This window comes from Theropithecus gelada, chromosome X, assembly GCF_003255815.1.
Source record: "Theropithecus gelada isolate Dixy chromosome X, Tgel_1.0, whole genome shotgun sequence".
NCBI classification, from domain to species: domain Eukaryota; kingdom Metazoa; phylum Chordata; class Mammalia; order Primates; family Cercopithecidae; genus Theropithecus; species Theropithecus gelada.
In genome coordinates, this window is record NC_037689.1 from 54,377,799 (window position 1) to 54,395,815 (window position 18,017).

Genomic DNA, 18,017 nt, shown 5'->3' on the forward strand with positions numbered 1-18,017 from the left:
AGAACATGCGATGTTTGGTTTTCCATTCCTGAGTTACTTTACTTAAATAGTCTCCAATCTCATTCAAGTCACTGCAAATGCTATTAATTCATTCCTTTTTATGACTGAGTAGTACTCCATCATATATACATACATATATATATATATACACACACACACATATATGTATATGCATATATATATACACACACACACACACAACACACGCACCACAGTTTCTTTAACCACTCATTCAGTGATGGGCATTTGGGTTGGTTCCACGATTTTGCAATTGTGAATTGTGCTGCTATAAATATGCATGTGCAAGTATCTTTTTTGAATAATGACTTATTTTCCTCTGAGTAGATACCCAGTAATGGGATTGCTGGATCAAGTGGTAGTTCTACTTTTAGTTATTTAAGGAATCTCCACACTATTTTTCATAGTGACTGTACTTGTTTACATCCCCACCAGCAGTGTACAAGTGTTCCCCGATCAACACATCCATGCCAACATGTACTATTTTTTAAATTTTTTTTATTATTACCATTGTTGCAAGAGTAAGACGGTATCACATGTGGTTTTGATTTGCACTTCCCTAATCATTCGTAATGTTAGCATTTTTCATATGTTTGTTGGTCGTTTGTATATTTCCTTTCGAGAACTGTCTATTCATGTCCTTAGGCCACTTTTTGATGGGATTGTATTTTTCTTACTGATTCGAATTTGTTACAGATTCTGGATATTAGTCCTTTGTCAGATGTATAGATTGTGAAGATTTTCTACCACTCTGTGGGTTGTCTGTTTGCTGTTTCTTTTGCCATGCAAAAGCTTTTTAGTTTAAATTAGGTCCCAGCGACTTATCCTTGTTTTTATTACATTTGCTTTTGGGTTCTTGGTCATGAAATCCTTGCTTAAGCCAATGTCTAGAAAGGTTTTTCCAATGCTATCTTCTAGAATTTTTATAGTTTCGTGTCTTCGGTTTAAGTCTTTAATCCATCTTTAGTTGGTTTTTGTACAAGGTGAAAAATGAGGGTCCAATTTCATTCTCCTACATGTGGCTAGCCAATTATCCCAGCACCATTTGTTAAAAAGGGTGTCCTTTCCTGACTTTATGTTTTCGTTTGCTTTGTTGAAGGTTGGTTAGCTTTAAGTATTTTGGTTTATTTCTAGGTTCTCTATTCTGTTCCATTGGTCTATGTGCCTATATTTATACCAGTACCATGCTGTTTTGGTGACTATGGACTTTTAGTATAGTTTGAAATCAGGTAGCGTGATGCCTCCAGATTTGTTCTTTTTTGTTTAGTCTTACTTTGGCTGTGCAGGCTCCTTTTTGGTTCCACGTGAATTTTGGAATTGTTTTTTTCTAATTCTGTGAAGAATGATGCCAATATTTTTATGTGAATTGCATTGAATTTGTAGATTGCTTTTGGCAGTATGGTCATTTTCACAATACTGATTCTACCCATCTTTGAGTATGGGATGTGTTTCCATTTGTTTGTGTCATCTAAGATTTCTTTCAGCAGTGTTTTCTAGTTTTCCTTGGAGAGGTCTTTCGACTCCTTGGTTAGGTATATTCCTAAGTTTTTGTTGTTGTTGTTTTATTTTATTTACTTATTTATTTTGCAGCTATTGTAAAAGGGGTTGAGTTCTTGATTTGATTCTCTGCTTGGTCACTGTTGTTATATAGAAAAGCTACTGATTTGCGTACATTAATCTTGTATCTGGAAACTTTGCTGAATTATTTTATCAGTTCTAGAAGCTTTCTGGAGGAGTCTTTAGGGTTTTGAAGGTAAACGATCATACAGTCAGTAAACACTGACAGTGTGACTTCCTCTTTACCGATTTGGATACCCTTTATTTCTTTCTCTTGTCTGACTGCTCTGGCTAGGACTTCTACTACTATGTTGAAGAGGAGTGGCGAGAGTGGCAGATGCATTTATTTGATTGCTAGATGATTACAAATAAACAAAGTCCAAAACGGACCTTATAAATAACAGTGAAGTAAAGTGAAGTATTTAGTTACAACGAAGCAAATGATTGTGTCTGAGATGTAATTTCAGCAAATGATCTAGAAGGAGAGGGGACTATGGGCAGACACAAGGTGGTATGTTGGATGAACCATAAGCTTCATAAAAATTGGTTTAATTGAACTTGAACATGTCTCCTCTTTAACTTCTTTCTGGTTTATTTAATGAAAATTGAAACACTTCAGTCTCTGAATTATTGATTTTTTTCTGTATAACTTCTGATCGGTATTCAGGTACAAGACTTGAAGTCCCCCCACTGAGATCTAAATCAAAATTTCACTCTGTTCTGACAGAAGACAGAACTACTTGTAAAAGTGGAAAGTGCAGAAAAAAATTAGCCCCAAAAACTATGGAGATGATACAGGCCATCAGAAAACAATGAAGAAATGAGCTACTAAGTGAGCTACATATTTTCAAAGATTACTGACCATTAAAATATCAGCTATATTTTTGAAAGTTATACAATAAGGTAACAAAGATTTTTATATACATCCTTTTTTTCTTTGAGACAGGGTCTCTGTCATCCAGGCAGGACTGCAGTGGTGCAATCATGGCTCACTGCAGCCTCGACCTCCCAGGCTTGACCGATCCTCCCATCTCAGCCTCCCGAGTAGCTGGGACTACAGGCACGTGCCACCATGCCAGGTTAATTTTTATTTTATTTTATTTTTTTTTTGTAGAGATAAGGTTTCCCTATGTTGCCCAGGCTAGTCTCAAACTCCTGTACTCAAGCCATCCTCCTGCCTCAGCCTTGTAAAGTGTTGAGATTACAGGTGTGAGCCACCGTACCTGGCCTTTACATACATCTTAAATATGATTAAAATTACCTGCCTTTTACAATATGTTTATGCTGTCATTATTTACATATTCACAGAATTTAATTCATTAACTACATTATTTTAACAATGAAAATGTATGTTTAATATGTTGAAATAGAAAATATCAAATTTACATCAAATTTGAACTCACTGAGAATTCAGTATTTTCCTCAGAATCATAAGCACTGGTTATAATATAAAGTTTTAATTTTATCATAGTCATAATTCAGAGTTCATAGTTTTCATTCAATCCATTCTCCAGCCCCTAACACAATTGAGGCTGAGTGACTATCCGTCAATTACTTCTGAGTGCCAAAGATGAGCAACATACATGGGATGACATCCTTTCATTTGCTACTAGTCTTCTATTCAACAGACCTTTACAATTTTTATTGCATGTATCTACGCTAAATGGTCCAACAACTGAATCTCATGGGAATCACTTCATATTGGTAAACTATAATTAAAACATGCATATTTTTAATTCCTCCTTGCATTCCAATCCTCACCCTAATTTAGTATTAAATTAATTTGAAACTGATCATTTCAAAAAATCTAATCTCTTGGGAATTCTTTTGTAGATTTAACAAATAAACTTCCAAAGATTAGTTGGGGAATCTGTTCATCTAATGTAGTTTCTGGGGCAAGCTGGAAAACAAACAAACAAAAAAATACACTCCTACAAACATAAATATCACAATTTCTTTTTCTGATTTTCTTATGTGGAATGTAATGACACTATGTAATGACAGCAAGGATTGCTATCAAGGTTCAGGAAATGCTTGACAAATTTGCAATGATTTAGAGTATCTCATTTAAACCATGCATGCCAGGGAATGCCAGTGAAGAATTCTAAATCTGTTTTGGATAAGAAGAAAGAAAAAGTCTTACACAGGAGCCAATGAACCCAAGGGCAAACTCAGTATGAGCTGCCCAACCTACTAGTCGGCGAGATATGTGTAGATGCTGCCCTTGTGATCCCAACATAGGAGCAGAAATAGACCAGCTCCATCTAGGGAAATTCACTTTTTTTCCTTTTATGTAGAAATAGAGATTAATAATCCAACAGATAAGTTTATCTTTACTGACAGCAATAAGACAATAAACATATCCAATCTAATAACCTACCATCTTAAAAGACCTCAAGAGTTCTACTGACATCATTAGACTCAGTACAGACTCAGGAAAAATATGGCCTGAAGATTTAACATTTAGCCGATATATTGCTTATAAATATGTAACTTTTATCTCGAAAGTATTCATATGACAGTTTCTACTATTCTGTTGCTAAAGGACTATTTTTAAAATGCAGATATCTTTTGTGTTATTAGTGAAATATATTCAACAAAATTAAAATTAATATAAGTGATCGCAAGCTTGGAAGCACGCACTGTAAATTACTGGGAAAATAAAAATTAAGAGCTCCTATCCTATACTACTGTTTATCTTGAAAAGTAAAAAATGTATATATTCCATTAATATCTACACATTTAATATAGCCATGTGGGGGATGGAAGTGATAAAGTATAGGCAAACTGACATCTAAAATTACAGTATAGGAATATAAAAAAGAAGTTTTCTGAACCTTTTGTTTAAAAACTGCTTGTATTTAACTCTGAAAAGAGGGAGGGGCTAAAGGGAAAAGAAGCGAGAAAAAAGAGGAGAGCAAAGGACAGACCAAGAGAGACAAAGCAAGACTATTTTGTTACAAACAAAAGAGCTAAGTATGAAATTAGATGCTACGTTTTCTAATACACATGAGTCTATGTCAAGGGCAAACCACTTTAACTGGAAAGCAAAGTAAACAGAGACCTCTATTGAAAATTCTGAAAGACATAACTGTCATGATAAAGAGATCCCAGAACAGTCGGTTATATACGACACTTCACTGAAAAAAAAAATCTCTCCTCTTAAAAAATAGAACTACTCAGAAAATAGGCACTTAAGCATCAGAGAATGTACAGTAGAGAGAAGGAAGACGTAACTGCGCCAACCAATAAGGTAGCAACCGGCTACGTGGCCATTAAGCACTTGAAATGGGGGCCAGTTTGAGTTGAGATGTTCTGTATACATAAAGACACATGAGATATTGGACAATTCATACAAAAAGAATGTAAACCTATTTCTACATTTTAAAATTTTGATTCTATGTTGAAACAATAATATTTTGAAATGGCTTTTACCTGTTCATCTGTTAATGTGGTTTCTAGAACATTTAAAATTAAGTATATGGCTATTACTTTTCTATTGGATAGTGTTTATATGGAAGCTGGAAAAGGCTCCCATGTAATCCATTTGGGGAGAGAAAGAGATGGTATGTTAGTAGTCTTAATAGCAACAGCATTTAAAAACATGTAAAGTCCTGTTGTGAATATTAAATCGAGTCCAACTTGAATTCCCCATCATTACCTGTGGGGGAAAAAATGCATTGCACATATGTGTAGAAGTTGAACTAATGACATATATCTACTGTGGAAAAATGCTCAACTTGAGTCTTTAATTCCATACCAACCAGATCCCACCTTTTTCCTATTCCCTGTGATCAATCTAAAGTCAAGGAGATAATGCAATCAGCAAAGGCTCCAAACTTTATTAAATAACATAGAACATGACAAAAGTAAGCATTTCTCTAAAATGTGAACACTGGAAAAGGTGTCAAGAAATAAGACAGGACATATGATGATTAACATACTAGAAATGGTCCTTCAGATAATTAGAAGTGCAAGGAAGTTTGAGTATAACTTGAATTTCTAATGCCAACATATAAGTTGTTTCCTTAGTTTGAAATACAAGTATCTTTGTGATTGGGAATTCAATCAACATTTTAGCCCAATTTCCTATCAAAATCAATATTCTATCCTCCAATCTAAATATGCCATTTAATTACTTCACGCCTTTTTGCTTATGCCACTTGCTCTGTTGTAAGTTCCTGCTGCTCAGGCTCCATTCTTACAAAGGGCACTAGGTGTGGTCTGACATGAGTGAAATAGATGGGTTTATAGGAATTTGATCTAAGGCCACCTTAGAATTTGTTTTAAAAGTCATAAAACTCCAATGAACCAACTGAAATTGGGGTCATTTTCATAAGTACTGCTCTATTTTTCACCTCCTGGACAATTGATTTATTTTCCAGGACAGCTGTTTTTTTTTCTAACCAACTTTGTGTAAGTATAAACTACCACACTACAGAAATATTTATTAGAATTTAAGAGTTTTTTCTTTTGCTGAATTTTCCCTCTTTTTCTAAAAGTAGCTCTATCCACTTAGCAATCCTATTTTCAAAATATCCTGTTAAACTATTTTATATTTAACTAACAAATAATAATTCTATGTATTTATGGGGTATGTGATGTTTTGATCTGTGTATGCATTGTAAAATATTCGCTCATGTTAATTAACATATTAATCACCTCACCAACTTATCTTTTTTGTGATGAGGATATTAAAATCTATTCTTTTACTAATTTTGAAATACACATTTTTATTAACTGTGCCCACCACGCAATACAAGCGATCGCTAGAATTTATTCCTCCAGTGTAAGTGAAACTTTCTAGCCTTTGATCAACACCTTCCCTTTCCCAACCTTCCTCTCCCCCGCAGTCTCTGGTAACTACCTCTCTATTCTGTTTCTATAATTTGACTTTTTTTTGATTCCACATGTAAGTGAGATCATATAGTATTTGTCTTTCTTTGCCTGGCTCATTTCAGCTAGCGCAATGTCCTCCAGTTCCATCTACATGGTGGCAAATCACAGAAATTCCTTCTTTTTAAAGACTGTATAGTATTCCATTGCGTATATATACCATATATAGACATTGGAATATATATATAAAACTATATATGTATATCACTATATATAATCTATATATCAGTATATATGTATATCACTATACATCTATCTATGTGTGTGTGTGTGTATATATATCACATTTTCTTTATCCTTTCACCCTGTGATAGACATTTAGGTTGTTTCCACATCTTGGCTGTTATGAATAATGCTGAAATGGATATGGCATGGACAACAAAAGCAAAAACAGACAAATTAGATTGCATCAAACTAAAAAGCTTCTGCACAGAAAACAAAACTATAAACAGAGTGAAGAGGCAGCTCACAGATCAAAAGAAAATATTTGCAAATCAAATACCTAGTAAGGGGTAAATATCCAAAATATATAGAAAACTCAGAGAACTCAACAGCAAGAAAACAAATAACCTGATTAAAAAACGGGCAAGGGATATGAACAGACATTTCTTGAAATAAGAGGCACCAATGGCCAACAGATATGTGAAAAAAATGCTCAACATCTCTAAACATCAGAAAAATGTAAAAATCACAATGATGTGTTACCTTACATATGTTAAAATTAGAACAGCCACTTTTAAAATTATGAAAGATAAATGTTGGAGAGGCTGTGGAGAAAAGAATACTTGTACACTGTTGGTGGGAATGTAAATTAGTATAGCCATTTTGGAAAACAGTATGAGGTTCCTGTCACATAATTTGTGTGTGTGTGTGTGTGTGTATATATATGTGTGTGTGTGTGTATATATGCATACGTATACACACACACACTATGTATATATACGTATATACATATATATATGTATAGCTTTAACTTGGCATTTAGCGAGTTTTCCCATGATTCTTGAGGCCAGTGAACAATTCTTCTATCTCACAATAAGCACATAGCTTGCTTAAATAAGTATGTCTTGTGATAGTTTGCTAAGAATGATGGTTTCCAGCTGCATCCTTAGCAAACTATCACAAGAACAGTAAACCAAACACCGCATATTCTCACTCATAGGTGGGAACTGAACAATGAGATCACTTGGACTCGGGAAGGGGAACATCACACACCGGGGCCTATCATGGGGAGGGGGGAGGGGGGAGGGATTGCACTGGGAGTTATACCTGATGTAAATGACGAGTTGATGGGTGCAGCACACCAACATGGCACAAGTATACATATGTAACAAACCTGCACGTTATGCACATGTACCCTAGAACTTAAAGTATAATAATAATAATAAATAAATAAGAAAAAATAAATAAATATGTCTGCTATTCTTGCTCTTGATGGTATTGATAAAAATAACACAATTTTAAAAGGAACATTTACAGTTCATCTGTTTTCTGGAGTGAAGGAGCAATGCAACAGAGTATGTGTCTACTGGAACAAAAGATTCCTTTGCCTAGATGTATTAAAAATAAAATTTTAAAATAAAAAAATTTAAATTTTAATAAAGTAAATGAGGTCAATTTCCTGACCTGCAGCTAGAAAAGTTAGTTCACATCAATCTTTGTTTTAATTCCCAGTCTCAGCGTCCTAACAGGGAGGGGTAGAGACAAACCACAGAGCTTGAAATTATGGCCATGGAGAGCATCCTTGCTGCCTACCCTAAAATTTTCTTCTACTGTCTCTGTAAGAGGTAAAAGTTATTTTCTTTCAATTCTGGCAAGAGTATCTTCCCCACTACATCTCCCCAGATCGTCACATCTTCAAGGTTTGAACTGGTTTTCCTTAATCTTATCACAACTGTAGTTTAAGGTTCAATGGACTCTCCTCTGTGTGGCTATTCTTTCAACAAGTCTTCCTGCTTCTCCTCAGACTTGTATTCCATTTCTCCCTTACATACCAGCTAGAGGGTTTTTCAAAAATACAAATAAGGTTACTTAATTTCCTCAATTGAAATTCTTTTGGAAATGTCAACTGCTCTTAAAATCCAAACCTCTTATAGAAGTTTATGGGGGCCTTGAGCCATTCTACCCTTATCTTGTCCTAATCTTTCCTTGATTTTTTACATTCCAGCCCTTCTGGCCTCCCTTATGTCTTTTGGACATACCAAGCCTTCATTTTTCACCTTTGGTTATTTGTGTTTCTTTTCATTTCTCCTAATGTCCTTTCTCCAACTTATCACACAGCTGGCACCTGCACATTCTCCAGGTTTGGCTCTAACATCATCTCCCCAGAATCACAGTTTCAGACCCCAAAGTAATTATATTCTGTAATAATATTCAGATATTCAATTTTATTATCTTTCTTTCAATAAGCTCCATGAAGACATATTGCTCTTGATTTTCTCCACCAAGTATATTACCTAGTGCCCAGCACTTTTATGGCATATACCAGGTGTTCAAAAATATTTCTTGAATTTATTAGTGAATAAGTGAGCAAGACACTGTTCTGAAAGAAATCTAATGGTGTAGAACAGAAGAGAATCATTTTGAAACTTTAGAACAGACAAAACACTGGCTATGTCATAACTAATATTGCCATTTTCTCCATTTTTGCAAAACTAAACCAAACCAACAAAATCCCTAATAATCATGGTGACATGATTTCCACATTGCTAATGAAAGAAACTCAAATTATATCACAAACATTTTTCCTTATTTACATTTAGAAATAAGTGTTCATTTTTATCTTTGTTGAAACAATTATCTACAACAGGCTAGATGCTGTGTTTCTATATTCATCTAGCATATAACACGGGTTTACTGGTCTTCAGTTTCTAGAAAAGTATTTTATCAATTGTCATGGGAAACAATTCCACCCCCTCATCCTCCCAGACCTAGGCAACCACTAATCTTATTTCTGCCTCTACAGATTTGCCTATTGTGGTCATTTTATATCAAGAGAATCATATAACATATGGTCTTTTGTGACTGGCTTCTTTCGCTTAGCATAATGTCTTCAAGGGTAATCCATACTGTAGCGTGTATCAGTACTTCATCCCTTTTTATTACTCAGTAACATTGCCTTGTATGGATGTGCCCGTTTTCTTCATATACTCATCAGTGGATGGGCATTTGGGTTTATTCTATGTTTTGGCTATTATGCATAATGTTGTTATGAACATTCATGTATATGATCTAGTTCTTATAGCATCCCATTATCCATCCTTTCAGTTATTCAAACCCCATTAGCCTACCTGTGACATAGGTGTAATAAAAAACAAATACTCAATGTATTTCTCTCTGAGGGTTAGGTAAAATGATGTACAAATTAGTTATGTATAGACTAAAAAGTACTTTGAAAATAGAAAGAATTTTATCTTTTTATATTATTTTCTCGTATCACTTATGTCAGATAACGACTACCAATTCCTTATACCATTTCTCACCACTGAAAGTATATTTTAAAAGCCAGGTTTTTGTGTGAAAAAGCTAGTTTAAAAAAGTAAAGAGGAAATAAATGTCATTATGGGTGCCTAGGCACTTCCGTTAGCTCTTATTTCCTGCATACTTAATATGTCCGAAGTACTGTGGAGTAATACAAGAAATGAGATTTACTCCCTGGTGCCAATTTGGGGACAATGCTTACACATGTGCAGTTATTTGAAATAATTACAAATTAACAAAATAAACTGCTATGTAATTTCATATGCTACATTTTTCATTCACTATATATATTCCATATTTAATTAAAGGGTTATTTATTAATCTAGACAAGCATTCCAAAAGGGTGAATAATAACATTCAAGATGTGTTGGTAGAGTGGAAATGGGGACAATTTATTTAAATATAAATGCAGTGAAAAAGTTAGGAAGATTTATAAACAATCATCATGTGTAGGTATGCAATTTAAAAAAGAGAAGACAGATGATAGTGATAGATGGATGGACAGATAGCTGTATGAACACAGATGATATACTATTACATATTTATACTGTGACATCACAGACAAATCTCAATTACCAAACCTTGCTATTCTGAACATCTTTAAACTATAAAAAGAACTTTAATATGATTAAGAGGTATATATAAAGTAATTTTCCAGTGGAAAGACACCTTTGCCCAACAATTACTGCATAGCCACTAAGTGTATTTAACTTTAAGGGGGGGGGTATGTATTTTATGACAAGTGAAAATACATTATTGTTAAATAGGTCAATATTTGAAAATCTAGGACATTTAAAATATTTTCTCAAATTGATTTTACAGAGGCACAGCAACGAGTATACTGAAATCCACTAGAGGGAGCTGGTATTATTTATAAAGTTTTACTACCTGTACAGGAAAATAAACCTCTTAGCAAAAACGACTTTGAAGTACAAAAAAAAAAAAAGTATCCTTTGCTTTATTTAGTTCATTTCATTTTCATAAAAATGAAAAGCTGGGAAATGAGAAAAGCTTTGTGCATCACCACATTAATTCTGGAAATGATATTATATGGTGAATTCTTTAAATATTTACAAAGAAAAGCAATAGGATAATGTATTCTCCAACTAATTAAAGTTGTAGTAGAAAACAAACACATGTTCCTGTGCTTCTCATAACAAATTTGGGGCGGAGATTTTTTTCAGAAAAATACTTTTATCTTAATGCCTTCAAACCCAATTTTACTCAATAATTTTTTGTGTGTGCACATGAACACATATATGCATGTATATAGTGAATCAAAAACCCATATACTATTTCATAAAGGTGGTCATGAATCTGTCTCTGAAAAGAATGTCTTAAAATTAAGTTGATGAGTAGGGATATTTTGGAGCAAATACTATGTATTAACATCATCTTATTAAAGCAATTCAGTGAGAGACAAAAGAAACATCTTGAAAAATTTGCTAGTCACATGGTATGAATTTGCATAATTGCTCCACTTTTATCTTTTATCATCAAAGGAAAAAATAGGATTTATGTAATTATAGTGATCCAGTAGTAAAATGTAGCCCAAAGAATAATTTGTCCTTTGCTTAGTTTCAGTTGCCACATGTATGCTAAAGCTATAATACTCTTCAGATAAACTGACAGAAGTATTAGAAGATGCCTAGCAAATACCCTTGTATGTACAGCGAGCTGGACTTAATGAAAGTGTATTCATATGACCTCAACTGCTCTTTTATTTTCTTCTATATTCAAAACATCTGATTTTGAAATCTACAATCCACCAAGGAGAAGCTATGCCCATATAAAACATCTTTTATTTGTTTCTCAAAGTCAGAAATTGTGAGGACAAAAAAAAAAAAAAAAAAAAATCTAAAGACAGCTCATCTGCTACACCAGTATTTCATTCCTTGTTAATATAGGTTGTAGGGAGAACGGTTCCATTGACAGCAATCATTGTTTCATGTTAGTACTTTCCGGATTTCCCCACAAATAACCAATTTGGAAAATGTCAAGTTAGCCATTTTAGGCTTTTTACTTACTTGTCTGTAGCTCTTTCTCTCTGGCCTGCACATCAGAAAAGACTTGGCTAAAATGATTTGTAAAGGCCACAAAGTCTGCATCCAGGAACATGGGTCCTTGTCCTTTCTCTTTCAGGGCTATACTTTGAATTTTTAATCGTTCAATTTGAGGTTGAAGAGCTGATAGCCTGTTGACTTCATCCTGTGCCACAGAATATGGAAAGTAACACTTTTACTTTGCATACATTACATTTTGTAAAAGAAGGTATTAAAAAGCAGTAAGGTAAGTTTAGCTTAATACCCTTGACAAATATCTGATAAAAAAACATCCATGACAGTGTAGACAAGCCTCTATCACAGACCATCCATTTAAGGATACATTGGCTCTTTGTTCAGTACGTATCATCCTATATAATGATATTTAAATTTCAAGATGACATAATGTAGAGCATTAATGGGTATGAATGTGTGCAGTGGAAAAGTACTATGCATGACCTTCAATCCTTTCCATAAATCAAACATAGGTGTTTGGCTGCTCCCCTTTTATATCAAAATGATGTGCCTTTGCTTCAAATTCTAAGCTCACTCAACAATATTTTCTCTTTCATTTGTGCAAAATATGAATTTTATATATATACCTATATATGTATATGTCTATACTAAATTATAAATATTTTGATATAATTATATAGATTACATACAAACATATATAATCTATATAATACTTATATGTATGTATGTATACACACACATATAAAAATATATCTATAATCTTCTATCTTTTGTATGGTCTCATTACTTCTCCTGACCAAACAGGCAACCGCCCCTTTTTTTTTTTTTTTTTTGAGACAGAGTCTTGCTCTCCTTGCCCAGGCTGGAGAGCAATGGCATGATCTTGGCCCATTGCAACCTCCACCTTCCAGGTTCAAGTGATTCTCCTGCCTCAGCCTCTGAGTAGCTGGGATTACAGGCATCCGCTACCATGTTCAGCTCTTTTTTGTATTTTTAGTAGAGACACGGTTTCACTATGTTGGCCAGGCTGGTCTCAAACTCCTGACCTCATGATCCGCCCACCTTGGCCTCCCCAAGTGCTGGGATGACAGGTATGAGCCACCGTGCCTGGGCAATTGCCACTATTTAAATTACTGTGACTCTCCACATTTCTTCGTGTTGTCCTGGCATAATTATTAGTAGCACCCTCTTTTGTTCTCCATAGTACCCTGGATTGTATGATAAAATCACATGAACACTGCTATGCTGTCACTAGCTCATGTGGCTACCGGTCGCCTGAAATGCGGCTGGTCCAAATTTAGATGCATTGAAATTACAAAATACGTTTAATTCTGAAGAAAGCAGAGAACATAATCTCAAAGTTTTAAAATAGTGATTAAACTTTGAAATAATATGTTTGATAAATCAGTTTAACTAAAATGTACTATTGAAATTCATTTACTGCTTCTTTATCCTTTCCTAATGTAGTTTCTAGACCATTTTAAGTTACATATGCGGCTTGAATTCGTGGCTAGCACTGTATTTCTTTTGGTCATGCTATTCTCTACATAAATGTTTTCATGCTCTTGTTTCCAGTGAAGTTGGAATTTTTTGTATTTAATACACATATAATTTGAACTGAGAAAGTTTTCACTGCCCTTTTTAAAAGGGTTATTATCATGGCTGCTTACTTATAATTCATATATATGCGGTGAAAATATATTTGAAGAAATATATTTAGAAAAAAATATTTGAAGATTAGTTACTATTTAATATGTAAAAACAGGATAATTGAAATTTAAAAATTGGAACATGAGCCTATTAGAAGAGAAAATGGAAAGAATTATAGCAATTCTGAAATGAATTTAAATCTGAGCTTCCTGAAAATCAAAGTGAAAAGGCAAAAAAAAAAAAAAAAAAGTATTTATGGAAGCATTTATACTCTTTTGGAGAGAGAGTAACTTTTGTCTTAGGAGTGGCTGAGAAATTTATCACACAAATTCTGTCATGGTTGCAAGACTAACTAATGCACAATGCCACTTATTCTCATGTTAAAAAATATAAATACAGCTTTCAGAGGAATGTGTTTATGTGGTTATAACAGTATGAGTTGATTCAGGTAAAATAATCTCTGACGATTCAATCTTTTTGATGGGTGAAGATTAAAGATGTTTAGCAAAATGGGGAGGTGGCCTGTATTTCTCATTCAAATATAAATCCTCTCAAACAAGTGCTAGAAAGTTGGTATATATCCATGGATAAGAAATAAGACAAGAGGTAAAGGGTAATATTCTGTATTTACAGTACAGAAATATATACACATACTTTGTATACTAGATTTACAAATGGCAGCATTGGCATCTACTATGAACCTAATTTATAATTGGTCCAGATAGAGGGTTGCCATTCTTCCTGTTCAGGTGGCTATAGAAAGAGCCAACATTATGGCCAAGTGTGCTCTGAAAAACAAAAGGGACTTCGAAACTAATAAAACATTTGGGCAAACGTTCAGTTGAGACCTTAACGTTCTGAGAATAAATCATAGAAGACATAATTTTCAACTGAAGTATTCAGCATTTGAAAAGATGTTAACAATCAGCCATTATCTCCATAAAAGGATTTGGTATAGTTGGTCCTCCAGAGTATGGTATCTACTTTAAATCTGTTTATCCTTTAAAATTATATGCTTATCTCATGGAAGCTTTTGTATTTTTCTCAGGAAAGGGTTCATGAATTTCTTCCAATTCTGATAAGGCTCTCTAACCTCCAGAATATTAAGAACCAGTTCTGTCAAGCATTAGACTATGAGCTAAATATGCACTCTAATGTTATGAAACTCCAAATAAAAGAAAATGCTGTGAAACATGTTATAATTTATTTGCCTATCACTAATCACAGCAGAACAGTATATATATTTGCCCTTGTATGAATAATATTAAGCTTATCTTGCTAAATATTTTACCTAAAGTGATTCTTCAAATTAACAGGCACCAATGGGTCTGAGAGAAAGAGTAAGGGGTGATAAAGAGGTGACAACAGAATTTGGAATTTTGTGGCTGGATGCAGTAAAAGAAATATTTTCCCTTAGGATGACTTCCTCAACCTCCAGACGATATTTACTATATAAAACCTCTGGTGATCTCCATTTGCTCCTCAAATTAAGACCAAGATACTAGCAGGTCCCAGAAGTCAATGGTTTGCCTCCTATATGCCTGCCTTTTCCTCTTCAACTCTCCTCTCATTCCTCTGCCCCGCTACCTTCAGCATTTGCAATGGTCTTCATTCAGGTGCTTGGCCTTTATTGCTCCCTCTCGCCATGTTCCTTCTGCCTGGAGTCTTTCGCTTCACAGTTCTCTTATCTAATTCCAACTCATCACAAAAGTCTCAACTCAAATGCTCCTCTCTCAAGGAAGATGCCCTTGGTGGCCCTATCAGGTTCATTTTTCCGTGTTAGTCATTCTCCCAAAGCTTTGCATCTTTGTTTAAACAACTGATCCTAGCAGGAAATTTAAAAATATTGATTCCATTGCTTCATATCTCTCTCCTCTGCTTCCCATAAATACACTAAAAGCAGGGTCCTTGTAATGCTCACTGTAATATTCCCAAAACTTAGTGCTATGGGGTGAATGGTGTCTTCCAAAATTCACATGTTGAATGAAGTCCTAACCATCGGTGAGACTGCACTTGGTGATAGGACTTTTAAGAGGTAATAATGTTTATATGAGGTCATCAGGGTTGGGGGGTGGTACCTAATCCCTTAGGGATTGGTGACTTTATAAAAGGAGGCAGAGAGAAAGAAAGAAAGAAAAATAGCCCTCTTTCTCTCTCTCTCTCTCCATGTATACACACAGAGGAAAGCCATGTGAAGACAGAGTGAGAAGTTGGTCATCTGCAATCCAGAAACACAGCCTTTACCAGAAGATGAAGCTGAACCCTGCCAAACCTTGGTCCTAGACTTTCTTGCTTCTAGAACTCTCAGAAAATAAACCTGTGTTGTTTAAGCCACCCAGTCTGTGGTATTTGTTGTGGCAGCATGAGCTGATTAATACACTCAGTAGCATTCTTAGAAACATTAGAGACACTTTATATATATATACATATATATATATATATGTATGTATGTATATATATGTATGTATGTATATATATGTATGTATGTATATATAAAATGCATAAATGTACTGTGTAGGTACTGTTACTAACTACGATATCTGAATCTCAAGAATCAGGTCAGGTAACATCAGACTTTTGTTGCAAGAAATAATGTATTTGTATTATTCCTCTGATTCATAGGAAAAATGGCATGGGTTCTATTCTTAAATTACAAAATGTATCTAAATGTAGAAATTCCTTAGATGTGTGTATTTGCCTAATAAGTCAAGTACCTTATCCAAGGTATTCTTTATCCAAAAGTATACTTTCTGAGTTTATTTCCTCAGCAAACTAACGTAAGAACAGAAAACCTAGTAATGCTATAGGTCCAACATTTGAAGAACCATCAAGTCCTTCAATTGTTTTTCTCTTCAATATAACTTTGAATTTCTCATCACTTTTTGGGTCCAATACCTTTCCTAAATCAACCTTGTCACTTTTCCCTGTCTATTCTACCTTTATTTAAACCATTCTTTTTAAATTGTGCAAATGAATCTCCATTCCTTGTCTTTTGTATTACATGTAATCCTCTCCATCTATCACTAAAGGTTCATCCTGGAAATGTTTTAGTCCATCCTCTAATCAGTTTCTCATTCCCCGTGAAAAGTACATAGCTCATAGTAACAATGACAACAGTTTAGGCTATTTTCATTATTATACAGCTCTTGTTTTCTCACACTTGAAGGCATAATATCTTTTCATCTCTTTCTCACACCCTTTTGTCCACTTGTATCTTGTTTGCTCCTCCAGATCCACTGTCCACTCTTCTCCTGTAACCCAGGAGACTGATATTTACAGATGAGATGACAGTTCCTTGTCCTTTGCCTTACGATTAAGTTTAGAGCCCTGACAAGATTCTGGAGGCAGGGAAAAAAGAGAAGTGAGGTGTTTATTTTTCTGACTCCATTTCTATGAGGATTCCTTAAGCTGGCCATGCTGCTTTTACCATGAGGATCTGACTCTCTCCTTCTGAGTTTGTAGAACTTCTCTCTCCCTGATCCTTTCTGGCCTAAAAGAGGTAAGAACTCTGAAGCTGGGTTACTACACTATCCCGTGTGGTTCCTCTATACACCAGCTACATTTAAAAAATATCTCTTTGTAAAGAAACTTTCCTCAAATTATCCTAATTTGAGAGCTCCATCAGTTTTAAATATTTTCCTTATGTATCCAATTACATCGCATCCAAGCTTGTTGTTGACCCGTGTTTCTAACTATTTCCATGGATTCCATTTTTTCAACATATGACTATGTCTCACTAGTCGCAAAGAAAGAGTTCTTAAGTAGAGGCCATTTTTTATAGGATACATGTGGTTTCCACACTCCTAATCTACCTCATGCTTTTGCAAACCGACACAATCAATTAGCTCTGTGTAACTACGCCAAATACAATTTTAGAATCCGGGTATCTATGTCTTACATATTTAAACTGATTTTTGTTGCTTACATTTTGAACTTTATTGTGCTCAGCTAAATCCTTAAAAGGTGAACGTTTCATTACTAAATAATTTGTTATTGTCTTCTTGGAAATTGCCAAGAAATACCTATTAATATTCTCCAAACGGAAGGAGGAAAGATTCTTACCTTACATATTTTTAACTGACTTTTAATTGCTGTTGGCTCTGATGGGGTGGTGGGTTGGATTTTCAACCAGTTTTCAGCAGTAGTTGTCATCTGCTCCAATTGTTGTAGCTGATTATAGAAAGTGATGATGTTGTTCTGATACTCCAGCCAGTTAAGTCTCTCACTTAGCAACTGGCAGAATTCGATCCACCGGCTGTTCAGTTGTTCTGAGGCTTGTCTGATGCTATCGGCATTAACACCCTCTAGAAAGAAAAAAAATAATTAAATATATCCCCTGAACCCACAGACTGAAAAAATGATCTGAAACCCAACACATCCTAATTATAAAAGTATTCA

The 18,017-nt window shown here is 34.5% G+C and overlaps 1 protein-coding gene across 1 annotated transcript in view; it reads right to left on the minus strand.

The window, feature by feature from the left end:
- The window catches only part of DMD (dystrophin), a 2,044,437-nt gene that overhangs the window by 1,295,657 nt on the left and 730,763 nt on the right, over positions 1–18,017 (minus strand). Inside the window, exons 20-21 of the mRNA XM_025371836.1 lie at positions 17,682–17,923; positions 11,979–12,159 (exon numbers count right to left, since the gene is read on the minus strand). Coding sequence (XP_025227621.1) covers positions 11,979–12,159; positions 17,682–17,923 — 423 coding nt within the window. The remainder of the gene's footprint in view (positions 1–11,978; positions 12,160–17,681; positions 17,924–18,017) is intronic.